Source organism: Gadus morhua, chromosome 20 (assembly GCF_902167405.1).
Source record: "Gadus morhua chromosome 20, gadMor3.0, whole genome shotgun sequence".
Lineage (NCBI taxonomy): Eukaryota > Metazoa > Chordata > Actinopteri > Gadiformes > Gadidae > Gadus > Gadus morhua.
In genome coordinates, this window is record NC_044067.1 from 7,935,334 (window position 1) to 7,960,322 (window position 24,989).

General features: G+C 44.4%; 1 protein-coding gene across 2 annotated transcripts; it reads left to right on the forward strand.

Moving 5' to 3' along the window:
• Positions 1 to 6,760: 6,760 nt before the first annotated feature.
• LOC115533384 (radixin) lies at positions 6,761 to 24,809 on the forward strand. 2 transcript variants are annotated; one of them, XM_030343892.1, is made up of 15 exons: positions 6,761 to 7,005; positions 12,299 to 12,387; positions 14,857 to 14,940; positions 15,505 to 15,600; positions 16,065 to 16,187; positions 16,589 to 16,740; positions 17,743 to 17,826; positions 17,971 to 18,117; positions 18,563 to 18,659; positions 19,222 to 19,385; positions 19,715 to 19,845; positions 20,595 to 20,755; positions 21,391 to 21,483; positions 22,077 to 22,280; positions 23,826 to 24,809. In XM_030343892.1, the coding sequence occupies exons 2-15, from the start codon at positions 12,376 to 12,378 to the stop codon at positions 23,988 to 23,990; spliced, it is 1,713 nt and encodes a 570-aa protein (XP_030199752.1). In that variant the 5' UTR covers positions 6,761 to 7,005; positions 12,299 to 12,375; the 3' UTR covers positions 23,991 to 24,809. The 2 variants fall into 2 exon arrangements, with proteins under 2 accessions (XP_030199752.1, XP_030199753.1); XM_030343893.1 differs by lacking the exon at positions 12,299 to 12,387 and having other exon boundaries at positions 6,764 to 7,005.
• The last annotated feature ends 180 nt before the right edge of the window (positions 24,810 to 24,989 follow it).

Sequence of the window (24,989 nt, forward strand, 5' to 3'; positions counted from 1 at the left end):
ACCAGCCAGAGGAAAACACGCTGACAGGATGAGAAGGACGTCCTCTTGGCCTGCAGAGGCTGCAGATAATTGCAGGTCTTCCTCAAAGAATGTAGGTTGAAAAACAACTAAATCTTCACAGTGGTTTACGTATGCATGGGAGGGAGAGAGAGAGAGACATACTGTGGCTCTTGGAAAGAATGTGGGGATCAGTTTGGATCTATCAGCTAATTATTATTATTATGAATAATGTCATTATTATTTAAATGAATGACAGTATTAACTGTGTGCTGTGGTTGTTGTTTTATGTGGTGTACCCCAGGGCAAGGTTTTCATACTGGCTAGTTTGAAGTATCTATTGCTGTTGAGCACAACTGTACTAAAGGGCCAACTCAGTGGGACCTAGGAGCCATCTTGGATCCATTCTACACTCAGCTCCCCCACCCAGCCAACGTTTAGAACCAATATGGCCCCCAGAAGGCAAAGACTCAATAGAGAGCCTAAGGCTGTGTCTCAATTCAGGGGACGCATCCTTCGAATGCACCCTTCGAAGGATGCGTCCCCTGAATTGAGACACTGCCTTAGTCCCTCCCCTTCCCGTTGTCCCCATGGGACCTTCGTCTGGATAGAATATACACGGTAGTCAATGGTGACACTTTCTTTTTTTATCTTGTTTGAATTGTGTTACCAATGATGTTTGTCAAGTTAAAAGATAATTTTGCAAATTTAAGATGGTCGCCGTTTGTTCGCAAAAACAGTGCACAACATCTCTCGCCTCGCACAATATACGTCACTAACGACAACATCTATCCTACCTGATGTTTTTTCCAATGACCCTTTCATCAGCAGGGAAGCGAAAACAACGAGTGAAACCGGGTTGCGGGTGTGACGCATATCCCAGTTTGAATCACACGAATCAAGTATAAGTGTGATTTGGCATGGGTGTAGTCTTTCTAAGGATTCCACAGAGCTATACTTTCTTTACTCGCTTTTAAAATGACAAAAATCTGTAGTTTATGGCACAATTGGATCAAGTAGTCCAGATCTTTTCCAAAAATACAGTAGGTTCCCTTGGTGGTCAACCGGAAAGGGCGGGACTTAAGCTCTCCATATTGGGGTATTCCAAACCTGTGGGGGGGTGGAGCCCTGTAAGGTCTCACTCATTGCCGTCCCACTCTGGGCTCTACAGGTCATCCCTGCCCAGTGAGAAAGCAGCTTCAAACCCCCGGCCCACACTAACCATTTGAACATTTCCGTTCTCTTCTCCCACATACACACCTATACCCACATACTGTATTCACACGCACACACGCACGCACGCGCGCGTGTGTGTGCATGTGTGTGTTTTAATAGCATGTGTGGGCTGACTGGGGGTCTGAATGTGACCTTCAGAGTGTGGTGGTTTGAGGTCCCAGAATCCTCTGAACTAAACACACCGGAACCATGCCTCACCTGCACTACGCATCACGCACGCTCACCGAAAAAACACTAATCTACGTCATACACTCACACATTCAGACAACGCACCAATAATGAACTTGTGTGTGTGTGTTTGGTGTGCATCTGTCCGTGTGTGTGTTTGTGTGAACAGCCTTAAGCTCTGTTCGAGTTTTTAAACCAGATGTTTCTAGTATCTGCCTGTCAAAAAGATGATGTAACTGTATTTATGCTGCAGGACGAGACAAGAATCACACACGCATGTTTCAATACATGATGCACTCTATAGAATGTGTGTGTGCGTGGGTGCATGTGTGAGTCACTGCATATGCGTTTGGTCTGGGAGAGAGAGAGAGAGAGAGGGAGAGAGAAAAGGACACGGTGACACTGAGAGAGAGCCATGACACGTATTGACCGTGTAACAGCCAGCATGTGCCGTTCAGTTGAAATAAACACGTTTGTTCTGCCAGATTGTGACGGTAGAAGTGTCAGCCTGTACTCGTGCTGAGCTGGGAGAATGTTTGTTTCCTATTGGGTTGGAGCCTTTAGAGGAGAACTAGAAGATTCTCTGGTGGCAGCATCAATGAGAAGACCAAAGCTTAAAAGGGCAATACCGGTCTGGGTGATGAACCAGCGTAACCATCACTTCCCGGGGCCGGGCTTCCCCAGAACATCTGGCACCAACGATCATTTGACCGATTCTGCCTAAGAGCATTCTGATTGGATATGCGACGAATGTCAACAATACCAATTAAGCGCTTTGGTCTTTGTGATGATACATTTTGGAAAGTACTTGTACTTCCCTTTAATGTTGTCCACAAACTCTAAAAATGTAATGCAACACAGCACGAAAGTGCTATATGCTATATGCATATGACCAGAGCGCTCATGATAAATGCTCTTCAGCTTAATTAATACTAAGGAAGTAAATTAGACATACTACATTGGTAACAGAGATGTTTTAGTGAAGCCAAGGTTGAAGGTTATGGTGGTTTGATAAACAAGACTGGTATTGTCATTAAACACTGATCTTGCATCACATTTTGTGTGTTTGTGTGTGTTTGTATGTGTGTGTGCACTTAATGCGTGTGTGTGTGTGTTTGTCTGTGTGTGTGCACTTAATGCGTGTGTGTGTGTGTGTGTGTGTGTGTGTGTGTGTGTGTGTGTGTGTGTTTATAACTGTCTCTCCACTAATATTTTAACTATGTTAACGAGACGTGAGGTACGTAAAAGCTGACTTCCGTCAACTGTTCCTCTCCTTGTAAATATTTACAGGGAGTTATGATGAACTCCAAACAAACAGCAGAGTACTCAGTCCTCCCGTCGTCCTCTAGACCTGCCTAACTCGAATCCACCGAGAGCTATTTATCTTGTTGGGGCTATTAACGGGACACGATGTGATGTGTATGGAAAGACCAGCTCCCAGAGATGCGTATGGGGAGGATGATTGGGATCAGAACACTCTACCAATGAGAGTCAAGACGCTTCTTGCATGTAGGCCTATGTAGTATGTGTACCAGGGATGGAAATTAACTTTTTGCCCCCCAGCCACTGTGGCAGTTAGATTAAAAATTCTACCAGCCACTCATCTTTTTTACCAGCCACTTTTTATACGCTATATATATTTTTAATATATGCGTACATTTTAAACAATATAATAGTAATAATAGATAAGAAAAGTGTTTTTCATACGCATCTTTTTTTCCATCAGGAGAGATTCTTACTGTAAGTGGGTTCTACCAAGGAACTGAGTTGAAAACGTTACACTCTTACCGCATATGATAAACAATACACAGGTATCTGCCATGTCAAATTGACATATTAACAATAAAACAACATGCATGGCAGGCTACACCATCATAAGTAAAAAAATTTTTTTATATTTACATGAATGCGTTCCATGGAAACCAGATTTCTGGCGGTCCATTCAGCGATCAGAGGGAGTGGCTGAGAACGATGACGTCTAGGTCGCGCACCAGTTTCAGTTGTAGTCAGAGGAAGACAATGGAGAAGGATACGGGAGAAGCTATTCGGTCTGTCGTGGGATCGCTGCCGAAAATCGATCAATTAAAGCCGAAAGCAAGAACAAGCTTTGCAGAGTTTTGCTGGTGGCCATGTTGTTGTGGCGCTTATCCCCACCGGGTTCGGGAAAAGTTTGATTTTCCAGCTGGCTCCGTTTGTGGTGAGGGAGCCGGTCCCGTCGCCTGATATACGTTACAACCAAACGCTACGCGATTGGTTATGGCAGATCCAGAGTGGCACTGGGCAGATCCAATCATTTTAAGACAAAATAGAACATTTCCTTACAAAGACGAATGGAGCCGGGGAGCTAAGTTTTAACTTAATTTATTTGCCTTGAAGAATTCAGCAAGATTAAAAGTGCAAATACATCAATAATAATTGGGAATTATGCACAAGTTAACATTCTCTCTCTGACTCTATCTGTATGTGTGTTAGTGAGATCTATTGTGTTGGTAACTTCACTCATAAATCTATCTACAGTCAAGTATGCATTTAGACAAATATGATAACATATCAACATAATATGTGCAACCTTTTATGGTTGTTCAAGACACACTGAAGGCATGATGTCGGGCCGACACAGTGGCGGGTGAAGTGACACAATTCACCCGCCACCATAAAAATCCACCCGCAAATGGCGTGTGGCAGGTGTTAATTTCCATCCCTGATGGTTATGCTGTAAGAGGATATTGTGTGTTTTCAAGTTTTTAATGTGAGCCACAACAAAGGGGATTTTCTTTTTGTGACCATTTGTGACTGATTTTTTTCTGTTCACGTAAAAATATGAGGCAAACTGATTCGAAACCCCGAAAATTACAAAATTACAAAAAAAATTACAAAGAAAAATACCCTATGCTCCTATGCTTCCGAAATCGAGCCGGTCATTCGCCATATATGGCATCGGGGTTTGTCGAGGCCGAATCTCTGGGACCTTTAACTGTGAGCCTACTCCGTGTGAGCGTTTTACTTGATGCTGAGCTTTTGCTGCCACCTGGCGGTCAATCAGTGTTACTACTGGGTTGATTTCGACAGGTGAGATAAAAAAGATATAAGAAAATATATCCATATACAAACAATAAGAGTAGTAGCCTACAGCAAAAAATAACCCTTGGACAAGTTGAGGTAGATACTTTTGACGGTAGGCCGAAATTATTATACTTTATTGAGACTCTACATTCACTTCAAATGACGGCTCACAGATAAATAAAGATGATGTTGCAGCGGTTGTTATTGTACATAATAGTCGCCAGGGGATGTTGCCATTGCACCTGCAGCTCATGTCATTACTACCTCTATCCACTGGGTTTCGCTGTTTTCCCCTGCCACATAGGTAGAGAGCGGCGGTACTGCTCCACGGAACTCACAGGAAGTACGCGGAAATGTAACCGTGCTCGATTAATTGGAGTTATCCTGCTATTCACTTATAAATATGAGGCACACTGATTTGAATTCCCTCGGCGCTGCTTAAAACATCCGGTGCCAATATTAATCAAATCACCAGGCGGTCAGGTTTAAAGAGGAGGAAAAGAGGTCAAAGTTCACAAGACTCAAAGAGATAATCTAACCCTAATCCCTGATCCTCTCCTATCCAATTCACTATGCACTATGTGCATTATTTTGGGTTGAGATGATATAACTAGGATATGAGGACCTGGAGATATAATGTAGTTATGTGTTAGTAGAGAGCTTTAATTAAAATCGTCATTAGGTTTACTTGAAACTATTGGATGCTCTCTTATCCCTGGGTCACGACCCCTGTGCTGCCAAGGTCACAAGGTCATCGGTTACCGCAAGCAGGAGGCGTGTGGCATGGGTCGTTAACGGTTACCATGGTGAAAGTCCAGCTCTCTTTCTTAAGAAGAGAGGAGTATAATCAAGGTACAAAACGTCACCATGGAAACCACATCCCATCACAGTTTGAGAACGTTTAGCTCTTTATAGCTTTGTAACACACAACAACAGAATGTATGAACAATTTGTAACATTTCATCTATTTTGTTGTTATAAATTTACTTTTTTTATAAGTAGCCTATATCTTTAACATACTTTAAATTACTAAAACTTTAGGAAATTTGGAATACCTAAGTTTATAGTAATGCACAAAAATATATTTACAGTATATATGTATAGCCTACTCATTGCCCAAGTAGCATTAACACTGCCATGGTAATTGGTTAAATTTTCACGGCCTTTTAATCAAAGACTATAATCCAAAAAAGTTATGTAAAATTATCCAAAAATGAAATCATTACCATTTTCACTAAAAGCACTTTTACGTTACTTCTTTTAGATTGCTCTTTTTTGGGATAACCTTTTGGTTAATTATTTGGGGGATTTTTTATAGGATCACTTTTTGTGAAATCTCTTAGGATTCTTTTTTTAGATTTCTTTTTTTACATTACATTTTGTATAATTCTTACCTTTTTAGGATATTTTTTTTTGGATCCCTTTTTGGGATCTTTTCTAGGATAACTTTTTGGGATTTTCCTTTACTTTTCCTGTTAATCTTTCAGGATTAGGCTACTTATTTTCGAGCCTACATTTTGTGATATTTTTTTTGTATTCCTTTTTTTGATTCCTTTTTTGGGATTCCTTTTTTTAATACTTCATCATGACTGCGTTTTCCCGATATTTGACGAGTGATCCCATCTAGCCCAACTGGTAGTGCCTACCATTAACGCTGCCAGCCTCAGCGGTTCCCTCTGTCTTCATGACAGCATGGAGCATCTACCAAATGTGTATCTGTTATATATTTGATACATTTTGTATCTTTGTATCTTATCTGTTACATTAAACTACGTTTCAAACCAAATACTACTTTTGGTTACAGTGCTGATTACAGGTAAGAATCCAGGGGAAAAGCGCTGTCGCTGGGGTAAGGCCGTGCATGTGTTCTGTGATGTGAATAGCCTACCTTTTGTAAATGCTAGCAGTTACTATTAGGTATTCACAGTGTAGACCTAACTGTGGATACATATTGTTGTTATTATACTTTTTATTATTATTATTATTATTATTATTATTATTATTATTACTATCTGGCATCCATTCCTTCATATTATGGACATATTATGAATGTGGCTTCATGTTCTGTTCAATCGTTTTCACTCTCATCATGTATCAATGGTCTGATTATATAACCCTCATTATGAATAGTGATATGTTTCCTTCACCTGGAGCCCCAGAGGAGCAAGTTTCCCCGGGGACACTGGAGCTAGAAACCTTACATTATGTTGTTGTGTATCTTATTTCCTCCACATCACCCCACGTTAGGTGCCCACCGACCCACCACCATACACGGGGGGTCGATGAGGCGTCCTGGCCCGGAGGTGGATGAGGAGGTAGCTCTATAGGGCAGAAGGCGGGGAGGTGGGGGAGATCCGCTCTCCACGCCTCTACCGGTAAGACTGTCAGCCATATTTCTGAGTCCGGGAGAGAAGAGGTTCCCTGAGCAGACAGAACCGGAGGAGGAGGCTGCACCGGCCCGGATGTACACGGCACTGACTGTAGATAGACGAGATACTCCCGGGACACAGACGGGTCTCCGGGTACAGCGACACTTTGGAGGTGAGTTATGCGTTTCTAAACACTTGTGATGAGGAGAGGGAGCGGGGAGGGAGGGAGGGAGGTGGGTAACGGATCTCTTACACCGGCCGGTGTCATAGCGGCAGGTGATCGGAGCATTGCCTTCTAAAACATGATCGTTTATGGATAGGCAGGCGGGCTGGGGTGAGTTTCTGGTCCGCAGGACCGGTGTGTTCAAGCGGATCCGTTGTATTTATAGCCGTGTGGGACCGTTGACAGGTTGTCTGGACAGACCGACGACCTTTATCGGGGCTATGGGAACAAAGTTTTTATTTTCATCACCAGCCACTGGTCACGCAACAATGTCTCTAAAGGGATAACCGAGTCGTCTATATTTAATAACCCGCATTGATATTAGATGGACGTGGTTTGGTACAGCCCGGAGTGGGTGTGTTTGTTTTCACTGTCGGCTTCTCCTGCAGAAAGACGAGACCAGGTTTCTCGGGAGCTTTGCAACTTTACGAACGAGAGACACCGACGACGCTCCTGCATCACTGCGGGGTTTAGACCAGATACGGTATCGTTAAGTCATATCAGTAGGCTATCGAAAGGTCTGTATCTAACACAGGCTTCCGTCATCGTTCATATGCAAATACACTTTTGGTCTCGCCATTGAACCTTAGAAGCGTCTCCACGGCTATTTTAAATTCCTCTATTTCTGGCGGTCGCCTCTGGAGATAACGCAAAATAATACAGCGCTCCCAACGTTCCAGAGTGGCGTTTTGGCGCACACGCTGTCCGAGAATAGAGCTCCGTTGCCCGTTGCGCACACACGCACTTAACGCATACAGCGCCTTGCGATCTGGCAGAAACAGATGCCTAGGTGACGCGCGGTTTAATTAGCTCCGTTGATTGGCCGCATGGCACCGGGAACCGAAGTTGGATTGGCTGTTTGGTCGGTCGTTCACGGCCGCTGTTGCCCGTGGTTCGCTTTTCTCCCGTCCCCTGTATACCGACACGGGACACCTTTTAACGGACGGTCTTGTGTTTCAGGGAGCGGTAGGCCTACTATTTATCTGAGCAGGCCGATATGCATTTACATTATCACCAAACTAGCTGTTTCTCTGGCCAAGATAACCGTGTTTCATATGGCTTCTCCATCTGTTCAAATGCAGATGACATGGTCTAGGTTTTGTTTTCATTTGTTCAGTATTTTCTCGTTGTAAACACAAGCCTTAAATTAGTAAATCTACGACTGTGTAGGTCTACTACAATACTATGTTGGTACAGAAATTCTGCACAAAGTAGCTGTTGAAGAAACTAGTTTACCTATACTGAATGAATGGTCTACTGCAGGTTTCTTACTCTCCAACAGTAGCCTACTACTGTAGTCCTCAAAGAAGTATAGTAGACCTACATATTAAGTATACGTTACTACAGGAATGCTGTAGTAGCCTAGTTGTGCAATTCTGCAGGTGCATCACTTGTATAATGTCTGCAGAGAGTAGGCCGAAAGGTACCAGACATGAGTCTAGTACTAGAGCAGTAGTATCTGTCTGATGTCTGATACCTGATCCAGTATCAGTAATCATTAAATCCTAACACTGGGGTGAGTGAGTTCCATGTGAGGTCACGACCCCAGACAGTAGGGGTTCTGTCGTGTCATGTGATCACCACCCCCCCCCCCCCCCCCCCACACACACACACACACACACACACACACACACACCCACACAAACACACACACACACACACACACACACACACACACACACCCACACAAACACACACACACTATATGATACAAAGACAGCCTTGTGCTTCAACCTCTATAGCTACTGTTGTCACAGCTGTCGGAAGTGTTTGTGTGTGTGTTTGCTTGTGCGTGTGTGGTACCGCCAGAGCAGAGCTGAGGGCTGTCATGGCTTTACTGGCTCATTTGACACCTAACCCCTTACCCCAATGCAACTATACTGTCCCCTAGTAACCAGGACGTCAGAAGGAGTGTTGGGCTGTGAACAGTTGATCTGTGAGGAAAATCCATGTTTTACTTCTGGTAGGTAGTGTGTATGACTGGTCTGTTGTTGTCCACAAGGTGTGGAGCTGCTAGTGTTGGTAAACTGGGTCAGAAGTCATTAAAATACAACTGCAAGGCACACACGCACAAACCCACAAATACAAAGACATGCTCACACACACAAACACTCACACCCACACCCTGCCCGTTAAGAGGTTCATAGTGTACCCTGGACATTCCGGATATTTTGCTCACTAATGGGTTACCTGGAGAGTTTAGAGAGTGTGTGTGTTCGTTTGTAGCCGGCACCCCCCCTGTTTTTCCATAAAAGTTCTAAGCCAATTAAATCTGCCGATGGGCAAGGACAACCAGTCGGTGAACGGAGGAACAACACGGCCCCTTTATTAGATTCACCTTTACAAGTGTACCTGCTCCAGGGTTCAGGAGGGAGCAGACAGGATCAGGGGGAAGCTTTATCTGCTGCACGTTAATATTATATTCATTCTCCTAATGGAGGGGTGACTGATTCCAGCTGGTGAACCTATGGCAGCGAGGCGAGGGATCTGTTATCACAGAGAGGAAGCTGTGTGTGCTAATCTTTTAGGCTGTGATTTGTTATAGTGGAGCACTCACCAGATCAATTTATTGTTATGTATTAAAATGATTATGCAAGGCGTCACTTGATGACTGTAAGTGTGACTGGGACTGTGAGTTTCAAAGTTAAAAGTGGGTTTCACTTGAGTTGGATCAAGAAAACTCAAACAATCGTAGTTTAGATTGAGATTACATTGTTTTTGTCGTTTATCTATCTTGTTTAGAAGATCTTGCGGTTCCTGACAAACAACATACATAAGTAACATCGTGAAAATAACATCTAGCATAACATTTATACCGTATATAATATTTCTCATTCAAACGTTGATGTATAATATGTTAATAAAGAGGATGAGATGTTACTGCCGAGCAATTGCTTCATCTCTTTGTTCTCTGAAGCAGAACACACACCCGCTCACACGCACACATGCACATACGCATACGCACATGTACGCATGCCCGCACACACATATATACTCACATGCATACACAGGCACTAGGGCTGTAACGATACGCGTATCAAACCGAAAATCGCGATACTCAGAGCCACGAACCTGTCTCGCGGTGTGAGAAGGCAGAAGCGCGATATGCCCTTTCTAACTCTTCGGTCAAATTGTCCGATTGAAATTTGCTAATAATTTGTCTAAATAATAGTCTGCTGACAGCGCCCCCTCCTATCGATGCCGTAAATATGTGACGAGATGCCCTCTCTGTAATCACAGCTCTCCGTGGCTACGGGTGATTGCATTTCTCCACAGCCGTCGAAGTCCTCATATGCGATATGAACGACATTTATCCAGAGTGGGCCAAGCGCGAAAAAAATTGCCTGTGTGATCCTGTCTCTATTGTTTTGTGTGATTTGACTAGCAGTTTGTCTGCTTATAGGTCGGAATGAAGCGGCCACCGATTATTGACAGGATGGGTACTTTATTCTACCGGACTCGTTCGCTTCTTCACTAGACACACGCGCTACCGCTCGCTCTCCTCGCTCGCCCACTCACTCGCTGACGTCACTCAGACACGCATACGCACACTGCCATTCTCGCGTATACATATATGCTACTCGTAACACTATGCCTCGTTATTGCGACGTTCATGTTTTTCCTCATCTATTGAAAGTTAGGCTATTAAACATGTTGCATTCTATACGGCCTGATTATGTCATTATTTAAGCTACATAGCCTAATAAGAAGCGCTAATAAGGATATTTGAATAAACCAACCAAACAGTTAAAGGGACCCTATTATGCCTACCAGCAAAAAGCATCCTCCAACTGCAATCTTTGGTTATTCCTTTATTAATTTAGCTATACTTTAATAGTATTCTTTCGGTTCAAATCTGTTCAGTGTTCCAAATTATTTGTTATTAAATGTTACATTAAGATAATTGGTATTTAAGTGTTGTTTAAGTAAAATGCTTTTTAAATTAAAAAAAATCGTGGGATGTATCGAACCGTGGGTCAAAAATCGTGATACAAACCGAATCGTGAATTTGTGTATCGTTACAGCCCTAACAGGCACACATACATTCGCACACACACTCACAAACGCACATGCAGGCATGCACGCACATACACATAACTACATATGCATGCACACACACACAGACCCACAAACACACACTATGCTTTGAGCTTCTCCTAGGGGTGAAGTACTCATCTGACAGGGTTCTCCAGATGTTGTGATGTTGTGATTGCCTCTCTGTTCCTCTGGTGCTTACTACATTTGGGCTGCATTCCCAATGTCGTCCAGCGCTACCTTCTAAATCTCGTTTAGAAGGAATGCACCCGCTGTTCCATTCCATTAATACTCCATAAGATGCTCCATCGCCCACCAGGCTGCTTGGGGGCAGAGGATAAATCAGTGAGAAAGAATCAAACAGAAAGTGTTTTAGCGTTTCTTAGACTACGTCATCAGACATTTACTTATCACACTGCTATATGGACACTTAAAGGGCATGTAATCCATCGCAATGCATCATGGGATTTTTTGTTGCAGATTCTCCATATCGAGAGGTTGTACTGTAAAGTCCCAAATCACCGTAAATAAACCATAAGGCTAGGCTAACCTAGGCTAATGAAAACCTTTTTTTGACACGTCCCGCGTGAGACATGCTGTGGCAGCTTCAAACATAACATATATGTATATTTTAGGACTGACTTCATGACTAACGTTCCAATGTTCCTATGCTTCTAAAATGGAGCAGTCGTTGCAACGAGAAGTACAAGCCCCAGAACTAATGTCATTGGCTACGAAAGCTAAAGGTTGTGATTGGTCAAATCATTAACAGTTGATGTCGCCTTAATACGATGAAGCAACACAGCTGTCCCTACTGGCCCCAATTCAACATCGCTCCCTTATCACAAAAATGCTGTCTTTCTCTCTATTTTAATCTCTCCTTCTCCCCCTCCCTCCCTCTCTCCTTACACTCTTAAGGTGAAACATGGACGAATATAGAAATGCACATTCACAGGTGCCTTGAACTCTCTCTCTCTCTCTCTCTCTCTCTCTCTCTCTCTCTCTCTCTCTCTCTCTGTCTCTGTCTCTCTCTCTCTCTCTCTCTCAAACTCACACAGACACAGACACACACACACACACACACACACAATATATGTACTACCCCACTCTCATGGCCAAGACTGTGCTCTCCTCCTCTCTGTTTGTGTCTGTTGCCTCAGCCAAGGTTTATTTGTTGTTGTTGTTTTTGATGTCTTTGTGTTCCCAGGCGCAGGCCGGCCGAGCGTCACGGAGGACTTCCTCTTCTTCTGGGTTTTATGAGAGCGGAACGCAGAGAGAAGAGCCATGCCGAAACCTGTGAGCTCTGACACCACACTAACACTATAACATCACCATGACAGGGCCAAAGGGGAGCGTCTTGACCCCCGGCAGTAGCACATCACTGACAGGACACGCAGAGGTCACTATCAGGACACTGTGAAATCACCAGCAGAAACTGCCTCCGTCTAGAAGATTAATATTATATCATTATTATGATTATGATTATTTTCTCCTGGCGTTAGTTTGTCTTGGAGCTAACTGCTCCCACACACACAAACATAAACACACACTGCTCTCAATCAATCAGAGTAATGCTTAATTAGGCCAAAGACAATTCGTGGGAAAAATAGCGAGGATGTGTGATGGAAAAGAGGGAGGGAGAGAAAGAGAGCGAGGGAAAGAGAGATAGAGAGAGAGGGAGAGGGAGAGAGGCAGGGAGAGAGAAAGAGAGCTAGGAATTGGGCCAGGGAGTGCCTTGCAGAGGTTACACATTTGCGTTGGCATTAGCCCCTATGCTAGCTGTGTCAATGCTTTGCACCCCTGTTCAGCGGTTAACCCTAGCTGGTTTCCGTGAGAAGGAATGTGTTCAGATGTTACTTCAGGGCGTCCCTTCAATGCTAAAAGGAAAACTATTAGTTAAGTAGTCATCACATTAGTTCCTTACAATTCTATGTTTTAGATTACCGGAACCCCCAAAGCACTTTTAAATAATGAACCATCACAACCACAGGCACACCAGGTTTATTGTGAGTGTTTTGTGTATTGGCAAAAAAATATTAAAATAGGAACATGGCAGCTAGTTAGACGCAGGAAGCCATTATAAATGAGTTTGGTCCTGGATTACAAAACATCCCCAGGGACATGCTGCCTTAATGTGCACCGTGTGTGTGTGCGTGTGTGTGTGTGTGTGTGTGTGTGTGTGTGTGTCTGTGTGTGTATGTGTGTGTGTGTGTGTGTATATTTGTGTGTGTGTGTGTGTGTGTGTGTGTGTGTGTGTGTGTGTGTGTGTGTGTGTGTGTGTGTGTGTGTGTGTGTGTGTGTGTGTACCCAGTATGTACAAACCCTAAGTATGGAAGACTATCAACGCTTTTTGATATAATGTTGGTAAAGCATCATGAACTGTTCGTGTATTCAGGAAATTTGTAAAACAAAGATACTGCTCATGTATTCTGGAATGGAAGAAAGAAAGAAAGAAAAGAAAGCAGTCTGCTGAAACAAGAACATAAGGAACAATAAAATAAACAATTAAAACAGTTTCCAAAGTAAACAAAAGGAACTTTCAAGTGTGTTCCTAAATATACTCTTATAGATTTCCAATAAACATCACTGTGTTGGTGTGTGTATGTGTGTGTGTGTGTGTGTGTGTGTATGTATGTATGTATGTATGTGTGAAGGATGTGTGTGAAGTGTGTGTGTGAAGTTTCTGTGTGTGTGTGTATGCGGGGATGTGTGTGCGGTCTGTCTGTCTTTGGGCATGTGTGTATGGAGGGTGTGTGCGTGCATATGTTCTGCGTGTGTGTGTTGGTGCGTGAGTGTGTGAGTGTGTGTGTGAACGTATGTGCATGTGTGTTTCAGTTCTGGTGTTATCTCATGTATAATTGATGTGTGTTACGTTGTGCACATGTTGGCCTCTCCGTGCGCTGGGCTCTGACTCCAACCCTCAGATAAAAATACCTTTTGAATAATTTACTAAGCGGTTTTCATTCCTATAATGGGAATTATCCAAGTCATTACATCTAATTACTGAGGGTGTGAGCTATGCTGACCTGCACTTCCCTCCAGAGCTAGTTCTACTGACACCTCCACACAACTCCTCTCTCCTGCTGTCACCTCCTCTCCTCCTGTCCCCTCCTCTCTCCTCCTGTCACCTCCTCTCTCCTACTGTCGCCTCCTCTCTCCTACTGTCACCTCCTCTCTCCTAGTGTCACCTCCCTCCCTCCTCCTACTGTCACCTCCCTCCTCCTCCTGTCACCTCCTCTCTCCTACTGTCACCTCCTCTCTCCTGTCACCTCCTCTCTCCTCCTCTCACCTCCTTTCTCCTCCTGTCACCTCCTCTCTCCTCCTGTCACCTCCTCTCTCCTACTGTCACCTCCTCTCTCCTCCTGTCACCTCCTCTCTCCTACTGTCACCTCCTCTCTCCTACTGTCCCCTCCTCTCTCCTACTGTCACCTCCCTCCTCCTACTGTCACATCCCTCCTCCTCCTGTCACCTCCCTCCTCATACTGTCACCTCCTCTCTCCTCCTGTCACCTCCCTCCTCTCTCCTCCTGTCACCTCCTCTCTCCTACTGTCACCTCCTCTCTCCTACTGTCATCTCCTCTCTCCTACTGTCACCTCCTCTCTCCTAGTGTCACCTCCCTCCTCCTCTCTCTCTCTATCTCTCACTCTCCCTTTTACTGTCTGTCTCTATACCCCACTATAGTTTACGATGCGTTTTTGTGTGTGTGTGTGTGCCTGCATGTGTGTGTGTGTGTGTGTGTGTGTTTGTGTGTTTGTGTGTGTCCAGATCAACGTGCGTGTCACCACCATGGACGCAGAGCTGGAGTTTGCCATCCAGCCGAACACGACAGGAAAACAGCTGTTCGACCAGGTAACACACACACACACACACACGCATGCACGCACACACGCTCGCACACACCTACACATACACACACATGCACACACAGCTTATTTATGCAGATGATAGGACTAAATATAGAGGATAATATAATGAATAAACATAATCCTGCTTGAGGAAAATCCAGACACACACTCACAACTTGAGCATGTATTTATTTATTTTTAATAATAGTCTCGCGCATAATAAAAAATGGTGCATTGCAACAAACTGATGGTGGTTATGGTGAGGGAGACAATTTGGTGCTGGCATGGTGATGTCATGGTGATGTCATGGTGATGTCATGTTGATATAATGGTGTTGTCATGGTGATATGGTGGGATATGTCGCGAGGTCATGGTGATGTCGTGATGATGTCATGGTGATGTCACGGTGATCATGATGTCATGGTGATGTCACGGTGATGTCACGGTGATGTCACGGTGATGTCACGGTAATGTCATGGTGATGTCATGGTGATGTGGTCCTCCTGACGGGGACATGCTGAACATGGTGTTGTTTTGGTGTCGTCATGGTGATGTGTGTGTTCTCTAGGTGGTGAAGACAGTAGGCCTTAGGGAGGTTTGGTTCTTCGGTCTCCAATACACCGACAGCAAGAGTTACATCACCTGGCTCAAACTCAACAAGAAGGTGAGACTATAGACAAACACACACACACACACACACACACACACACACACACACACACACACACACACACACACACACACACACACACACACACACACACACACACACACACACACACACACACACACACACACACACACACACACAGTAGTGTTGGGGGATCGACCCAAGGCCTCCAGAAGGAACACAGGAGGCTGGTTATTTGCAGTGCTTCGGTGTTCCACCACTTTTAGTACCGCCCCCATAAACTCAACCACTGTGCTCCCCACTTTACAAATTCCCCTGCATCACTGGATATTTATGTATGCGTGTGTGTGTGTTTGTGTTATATTTGTGTGTGTATTCATATGTGTGTGTGGTATTTGGTTGTGTGTGTTAGTGTTGGATATTTGCGTGCGTGTGTCTGTGATACTTTTGGGTCATGAGTTTGTGGGTCATATGTGGGTGTTTGTCTCCCCCTGCAGGTGACCCAGCAGGACGTCAGGAAGGAGAACCCTCTGCAGTTTAAGTTCAGAGCAAAGTTCTACCCTGAGGACGTGTCTGAGGAGCTCATCCAGGAGATTACCCAGAAGCTCTTCTTCCTGCAGGTCCTCAAAGAGCCAATCAAACCCTTGTATTTAAAAAACATTGATGGGGGCATAAAGTAGTCACTCACATTACTTTATATTTGTGTGCCTGTGTGTTTCTGTGTGTGTGCTTGCATGTGTGTACGTGTTTGTGTGTGACCGTGCATGTGTTTCTGTGTGTTTTTGCGTCCGGATGTATGTGTGTGTGTATGTGCGTGTGTGTGTGTTCGTGTGTATGTATGTGTCTATGTGAATGTTTGTGCCTGTGTTTATGCATGTGTATGTGTATATTTGGGTGCGTATGTGTGCATGTGTATGCGTATGTGTGTGTGCTTATGTGTATGTGTATATGTGTGTGCCTGTGTGCGTGCATGTGTGTGTGTTTGTGTTTTGTGTGTGTGTGTGCGTGTGTGTGTGTACAGGTGAAGGAGTCGATCCTGAACGATGAGAACTACTGTCCCCCAGAGACGGCGGTACTGCTGGCGTCCTACTCCGTCCAGACCAAGTATGGAGACTACAACAAAGAAACACACACACCTGGATACCTGGGCTCGGACCGGCTGCTGCCCCAGAGGTACATCACACACACACACACATCCGCATGAACACACAACCACACGAACACGCAGACATATCACTGCTATCACAGTGCCAGTGTGTATATGTACATATATATACAGTATATATATACAGTATATATATGTATGTATGTATGTATGTATGTATGTATGTATGTATGTATGTATGTATATGTATATATATATATATATATGTATGTATGTATATATAGGGCTGTCAAGCGATCAAAATATTTAATCACGATTAATCGCATTAATGCCATAGTTAACTCACGATTGATCGCGATTAATCATATATTTTTTATCTATGCTAAATATCCCTTGAATTCTTTGTCCCATTATTTTTTCTCATTTTAATGCTCTTATCAACATGGAGAAGTGCATCGGCTTGCCTTGTGCAAATGTTTTTTTATTGATAACAACATTGGCATATACTGATCAAAACAGGACGGTACAAAAAAAAAGCCTATGATGCAATTTAACGATGAACATACAAAGATATGCCTTGAACATAGCAGTCAGGCTACTGCGTCTTTGTTTCGAGCTTTGTTTTTATTTGTTAAAAAATAATAATTTGCGTTTATCGCGCGTCAAAAAAATTAACGCCGTTAAAATTGGTTTGCGTTAAAGCCGTTAATAACGCGTTTAACTGACAGCTCTAATATATGTATATATATATATATATATATATATATATATATATATATATATATATATATGTATATATGTGTATATATGTATACACATATATATATATATGTATATATGTGTATATATGTATATATATGTATATGTATATATATATATGTATATATATATATGTATATATATATATATATATATATATATATATATATATATATATATATATATATATGTATATATGTATATATATATATATATGTATATATATATATATATATATATATATATATATGTATATATATATATGTGTGTGTTTGTGTGTGTTCATTTAGTTTGTATTGATATATTTCTAGAGTACTGGAGCAACATAAGCTGACTAAGGAGCAGTGGGAGGACAGAATACAGACGTGGCACGAAGAACACCGAGGCTTACTCAGGTACCCATCACTCAATTGCGTACTATTTACTATCTACTATATACCCATGTGTATACAGGGACAACTCTTATGTTTGAATACCTGAAGGTATGTACGTATAATTTACATTTAAACATAGTATAATGTATATCTGTCTGCCTCCAGAGACGACTCTATGATGGAGTACCTGAAGATCGCCCAGGACCTGGAGATGTACGGGGTCAACTACTTTGACATCAAGAACAAGAAGGGGACGGAGCTCTGGCTCGGAGTGGACTCCCTAGGGCTCAACATCTATGAGCACGACGACAAGTACTAATACGCACAGATGTACACCCTCCTGTACCCTAACACACACCCTAATACACACTAATGCATGCCAATACACACAGTAAGACACACGCTGATGTACACCTCGCTGTACACTATCACACACCGTAATATGCACAACTACATGCTAATACACACAGAAAAACACACTAATGCACTTACTAATACAAACTACTACATGCTAATACACGAAGAAATGCTAACACACGCCATAATACACGCTACTACATGCTGATACATACAGTGATACACAGTATTACACAAACTAATACACACTACTAAATGCTAATACACAAAGTAATATGCACACAAATACAATGACTAATGCACACTGCTACCTGATAGAGTTGCATAGTGGACGGGGCTATAGCGGTGGGTCATTGGGCAGGATGTAACACCCATTCATTTCCCTCATTGCCTTCTCCAGGTTGAGTCCCAAGATTGGCTTCCCTTGGAGTGAGATCAGGAACATCTCCTTCAGCGACAAGAAGTTTGTCATCAAACCCATTGACAAGAAGGCTCCAGTGAGTGAGAGGGTTACTATGAGAGGGTTACTATGAGAGGGTTACTATGGGAGGGTTATAAGATTGTTACTATGAGTGGGTTATTGTTAGAGGGTTACTATGAGAGGGTTTTAATGGGAGGGTTAATGTGAGATGCTCAACACGAGAGGGTTAATACGAATGGTTCATCTGAGAGAGTTACGGTGAGGGTTAATGTGAGAGGGTTAATATGAGAGGTTTAATGTGAGAGGGTTAATATGAGATGGTTAATGTGAGAGGGTTAACGTGAGATGGTTAATATGAGATGGTCAATGCCAGATGGTTAATGTGAAATGGTTAATGTGAGATGTATAATGTGAGAGGGTTAATGTGAGAGGGTTAATGTGAGAGGGTTAATGTGAGTGGGTTAATGTGAGATGGTTAATATGAGGTGGTGCCAGACGGTTATTGTGGGATGGTCATGTGGATAAATGCTCAATGGTTTTAAACTGTGAATCCAACTTCACCTAAAAATATACGTTGTAGCGGCGTTGTCTTGAGTGGTTTCCATGGCGATGAGGCTGTCCTCCTCTCTGTACTGCAGGACTTTGTATTCTACGCGCCGCGTCTGCGCATCAACAAGCGCGTGCTGGCGCTCTGCATGGGGAACCACGAGCTGTACATGCGGCGGAGGAAACCCGACACCATCGAGGTGCAGCAGATGAAGGCCCAGGCCCGCGAGGAGAAGCACCACAAGCAGATGGAGAGGTGCCTACAGATACACACATACTTACACACACATACACACTGGTTGTGTATCATTCGACCAGTAGATGGCAGTGTTGCTTTGAATAACAGCCCATGTTTCTCTTCCATAAAAAGGGAAAGTTACTCAACAGAATGATGATTTACATTAAAACTCAAGGAAAAAACAAAGCGGAAGGAAGTAGGATGTATTCACAAATAAAGGGATGAATTATTGATTAGTGGATTAGTGGTTAAATAAATGTAATGTGGATGAGTGGATGAATAGGTTGTTTAGTGGCTGAATGAATGTTAAGTGGGTGAGTGGATGAACGATTGTCCTGTCCCCACAGAGATCAGCTGGAGAACGAGAAGAAGAAGCGGGAGCATGCGGAGAGAGAGAGGGAGAAGATAGAGAGAGAGAAGGATGAACTGATAGAGAGACTGAGACAGATAGAGGAGCAGACAAACAGAGCTCAGAAAGGTATGAATGATTACACACACAACACACACACACACACACACACACACACACACACACACACACACACACACACACACACACACACACACACACACACACACACACACACACACACACACAGCCACACACACACACACACACACACACACACACACACACACACACACACACACACACACACACACACACACATACACGAACGCATGCAATGACTCACTCACAAGCACACATCAGTGTGTGTCTGTTCCCACCCGAAGCCCAGAGGACGGGAGCGAGGAGGACGGTTACATAGATGCTGCTGTCTCCAAAAGAGATTTGCATATAAGGGTGACTGACCTGGGGGTCTGGCGCTTGGCTGGTGCGTCTGGATAGATATATTATATTTTACTTTTGAAACTACTTGGTTGATTCGCCCTGAGGCCTGAAATAGATACTAAGACAGTCACAGTAAAACTTTAATATTCATGGCAGTTAACTATTTTAGTAATTTTGTGTGTGTGTGCGTGTGTGTGTGTGTGTGTGTGTGTGTGTCTCTCTCTCTCTCTCTCTCTCTCTCTCTCTCTCTGTCTCTGTCTCTGTCTCTGTCCCTGTCTCTGTCTCTGTCTCTCTCTGTCTCTGTCTCTGTCTCTGTCTCTGTCTCTGTCTCTGTCTCTGTCTCTCTCTGTCTCTGTCTCTGTCTCTGTCTCTGTCTCTGTCTCTGTCTCTGTCTCTGTGTGTGTCTCCCTCTCTCTACATGTGTGTGTGTGCAGAGCTGGAGCAGCAGACCCTCAAAGCCCTCCAGCTGGACCAGGAGCGGAGGAGGGCCCAGGAGGAGGCCGGGCGGCTCGAGAAGGAGAGGCATGCGGCCGAGGAGGCCAAGACCGCGCTGACCCAGCAGGCCGCGGACCACATGAAGAACCAGGAGACCCTGGTGCGCTCCCACCTCGGCCCCACCTACCAACACCCATACTCCTGCCACCACTAGCCGTACTGATGGGCCCACCGCCCAATACCCCTCTGTCATACGCACCACCATCTGCTCCACCAGTACACCCGACACCGGCGCCAACGGCAAAACTAGAGCTAGTCCCCGCCCGTCATCAACATTTAAAGTCAGAAGAGTTGTACCCTTTCCAAAGCAGTTGCTCGTTTGTTCCTGCCCCTGTCTACCTCAATGGGAACGGGGCAGGATTAAGCTTATTGGACAATTATAGCATGACGGTACATGTGTGGTGCATTTCATGTACAACATCGGCTCCCTCGATCGTAACCATGGGGATAACATCTCCTCCAGAGGCCCAAAACAATATGTATATATTTTGAAGTTTGGATTCGATCTGAAAAGGGGTTCATTTACACTTAAATTATCTTCTAGTGGTTGAGCTAACTTACAATTGTGAAGGGACATTTAAATCATAATATAATTGATATGATTATTATTTTCGGAGCATGCATGCATTTATGCGTGCTTTGTGTGTGTGCGTGGGTATGTGTGTGTGTGATCTGAGTGTGTGTGTGATATGTGTGTACGCGTGATCATGCGTGTCTTTGTGTATCTTTGTACAGGCTGCTGAGCTGGCAGAGTTTACAGCCAAGATCGCACTGCTGGAGGAAGCCAAGAGGAAGAAGGACGAGGAGGCGTCAGAGTGGCAACACAAAGTAAGACTTGAGTGTGTGTGTGTGTGTGCGTGCGTGCGTGATTGTGTTTATTACCTGAAAAAAAAAAGACAGACGATTAGTGTGATTAACAGCTTGCTCATATAAATATGCTATTTAATAGCTAAAGCAGGTCTCTGTGTGATTTAGTGAGCGTGTATTTACAAGTTCTGTGAAGCCCAGGGGAAAGTGACTTACATGTAGTTCCTCTAACGGCCTATAGGTGATTCACGGTGGTTGGATGACAAAAGACCGGTCATCATTCAAATAGGAAATTGTGATTTAATCCTCATAAGGCAAACCAAACCCATTATTCTTCATTCGATTAAGATCCCAGTGACTTGTTAATTTCTATATTATGTATTTTGGAAGTTTCTGTGTGAGTTACTAAGGACATCTTCTACGAATTCATAACAGCTTTGTATAAACAAATGGGCGACATCACGTAAACAAAGAATCCTTTGTGTGTGTGTGTGTGTGTGTGTCTGTTTGTGTGTGTGTGTGTGTGTGTGTGTGTGTGTGTATGTGTGTGTGTGTGTGTGTGTGTGTGTGTGTGTGTGTGTGTGTGTGTGTGTGTGTGTGTGTGTGTGCACCAGGCCATTTCAGCCCAGGAGGACCTGGAGAAGACGAAGGCGGAGCTTCACACTGCGATGATGCCCCCGGCACCGGCGGACGAGCAGGACGAGGCCAGCGGGGAGGCCAGCGCTGAGCTGCTCAGCGAGGGAGCGGGCGGCCTGCGCAGCGAGGAGGAGCGCGTCACCGAGGCCCAGAAGAACCAGCGCGTCAAGCAGCAGCTACAGGTAGAACACTGGCCCTGAAAGTACTAGAACCAGGTCAAACAAGGTAGAACACTGGCCCTGAAAGTACTAGAACCAGGTCAAACCAGGTAGAACACTGGCCCTGAAACTACTAGAACCAGGTCAAACCAGGTAGAACTCTGGCCCTGAAAGTACTAGAACCAGGTCAAACCAGGTAGAACTCTGGCCCTGAAACTACTAGAACCAGGTCAAACCAGGTAGAACTCTGGCCCTGAAAATACCAGAACCAGGTCAAACCAGGTAGAACTCTTGCCCTGAAAGAACTAGAACCAGGTCAAACGAGGTAGAACTCTGGCCCTGAAAGTACCAGAACCAGGTCAAACCAGGTAGAACTCTGGCCCTGAAAGAACTAGAACCAGGTCAAACCAGGTAGAACTCTGGCCGTGAAACGACTAGAACCAGGTCAAACCAGGTAGAACTCTGGCCCTGAAAGTACTAGAACCAGTTCAAACCAGGTAGAACTCTGGCCGTGAAAGAACTAGAACCAGGTCAAACCAGGTAGAACTCTGGCCGTGAAACGACTAGAACCAGGTCAAACCAGGTAGAACTCTGGCCCTGAAAGTACCAGAACCAGGTCAAACCAGGTAGAACTCTGGCCCTGAAAGAACTAGAACCAGGTCAAACCAGGTAGAACTCTGGCCGTGAAACGACTAGAACCAGGTCAAACCAGGTAGAACTCTGGCCCTGAAAGTACCAGAACCAGGTCAAACCAGGTAGAACTCTGGCCCTGAAAGAACTAGAACCAGTTCAAACCAGGTAGAACTCTGGCCGTGAAACGACTAGAACCAGGTCAAACCAGGTAGAACACTGGCCCTGAAAGTACTAGAAACAGGTCAAACCAGGTAGAACACTGGCCCTGAAACTACTAGAACCAGGTCAAACCAGGTAGAACTCTGGCCCTGAAAGTACTAGAACCAGGTCAAACCAGGTAGAACTCTGGCCCTGAAAGTACTAGAACCAGGTCAAACCAGGTAGAACTCTGGCCCTGAAAGTACCAGAACCAGGTCAAACCAGGTAGAACTCTGGCCCTGAAAGAACTAGAACCAGGTCAAACCTGGTAGAACTCTGGCCGTGAAACGACTAGAACCAGGTCAAACCAGGTAGAACTCTGGCCCTGAAAGTACCAGAACCAGGTCAAACCAGGTAGAACTCTGGTCCTGAAAGTACTAGAACCAGGTCAAACCAGGTAGAACTCTGGTCCTGAAAGTACTAGAACCAGGTCAAACCAGGTAGAACTCTGGCCCTGAAACTACTAGAACCAGGTCAAACCAGGTAGAACTCTGGCCCTGAAAGTACCAGAACCAGGTCAAACCAGGTAGAACTCTGGCCCTGAAAGAACTAGAACCAGGTCAAACCAGGTAGAACTCTGGCCGTGAAACGACTAGAACCAGGTCAAACCAGGTAGAACTCTGGCCCTGAAAGTACTAGAACCAGTTCAAACCACATTTTATATTAATTTAACCAGTTAACCCCCCCACCCCTGCCTCTCTATCCCTCTCTCCTCTCCCCTTGTCCCTCCTTCCCCAGGTTCTGAGTTCGGAGCTGGCCGAGGCCCGAGATGACACCAAGAAGACCCAGAATGACGTGCTGCATGCCGAGAACGTGCGAGCCGGGCGGGACAAGTACAAGACCCTGAGACAGATCCGCCAGGGGAACACCAAGCAACGCATCGACGAGTTCGAGTCCATGTGAGACAGCAGGACTTCAGTAGAGGAAGAGAGAGACACCGAGAAGGAGAGAGACAGAGAGACACAGAGAGAGAGAAGAGGGACTGGGTGCTACGACGCATCGTCACAGAAGAGAGTGAGCGAGCGACACAGAAGAGACAGACACTGCGACTTATAGAGAGAGCCTTATTGTCACGCCAATGCTTTCTCCCCAATTTTGCCTCCTTTCCCCCATCTTCTAGGGAATACAAAGGGGGCAACTGGGCATGTCCTCCAATACCCCACTAGTGCCCCCCCCCCCCCCCGATCCAACGACCACCCCGTCCTAAGAATACATCCTGCGACAGGATTGGCTGCCAGCAGGACCTGCTGGACTTCAGCGTTAATCTAATGGCTAACAACTCGCATGTACATCTAGACCCAACACGATGGATGGATGTCAGTGTGGAGCTAACGGCTTGCACAAACCACAACATGGCTGGAATTCAGCTTACTGCTTACAGCTAGCATGTACATCTCTAGACCTAAAAGATGGATGGACTTCAGCTTACAGCTAACAGCTAGCATGTACATCTAGACCCACAAGATGGACTTCCGTGTCAAGCTAACAGTTAACCGCTTGAAACCTAGCACAAACCCTAAGATAGATGGGTGAAGATAAAGACTGTTTGATATCTTGTTTTTATTTATTGGGGAAATAAAGCAGCCATTTGTAGCTTTTTAATGTCTCGGGCAAGCTTGTCATGAAGAGCTCCAATATGTGTCCCTAACTTTAAGTTTTCTGTCAACCAAATTTAAAATAATGTCTTTGGGAGAAAAAAGTGACTGAGTCGTTTCATTCTCATCTCTTGTTCAGAGTTTTTTGTTCGATGTTGGTAAAATATAAGGACATTTCTGGTTTCAGCTTTGAAGGGGACAATCTGCATTCAAGAAGGGTGCAAGCGGCATTGTCAGCAGGAATTTATTTTTTTAGAGTAGATTACTAGAGAATCAGATGATCCTGTACACCATCTTGAACACTATT

Excerpts from the sequence above, each read along its gene's own strand:
- LOC115533384 (XM_030343892.1), top strand. Across the intron at positions 15,601-16,064 it reads GGCTCAAACTCAACAAGAAG|GTGACCCAGCAGGACGTCAG; the intron begins GTGAGACTATAG and ends CTCCCCCTGCAG. Across the intron at positions 18,660-19,221 it reads CCATTGACAAGAAGGCTCCA|GACTTTGTATTCTACGCGCC; the intron begins GTGAGTGAGAGG and ends TCTGTACTGCAG.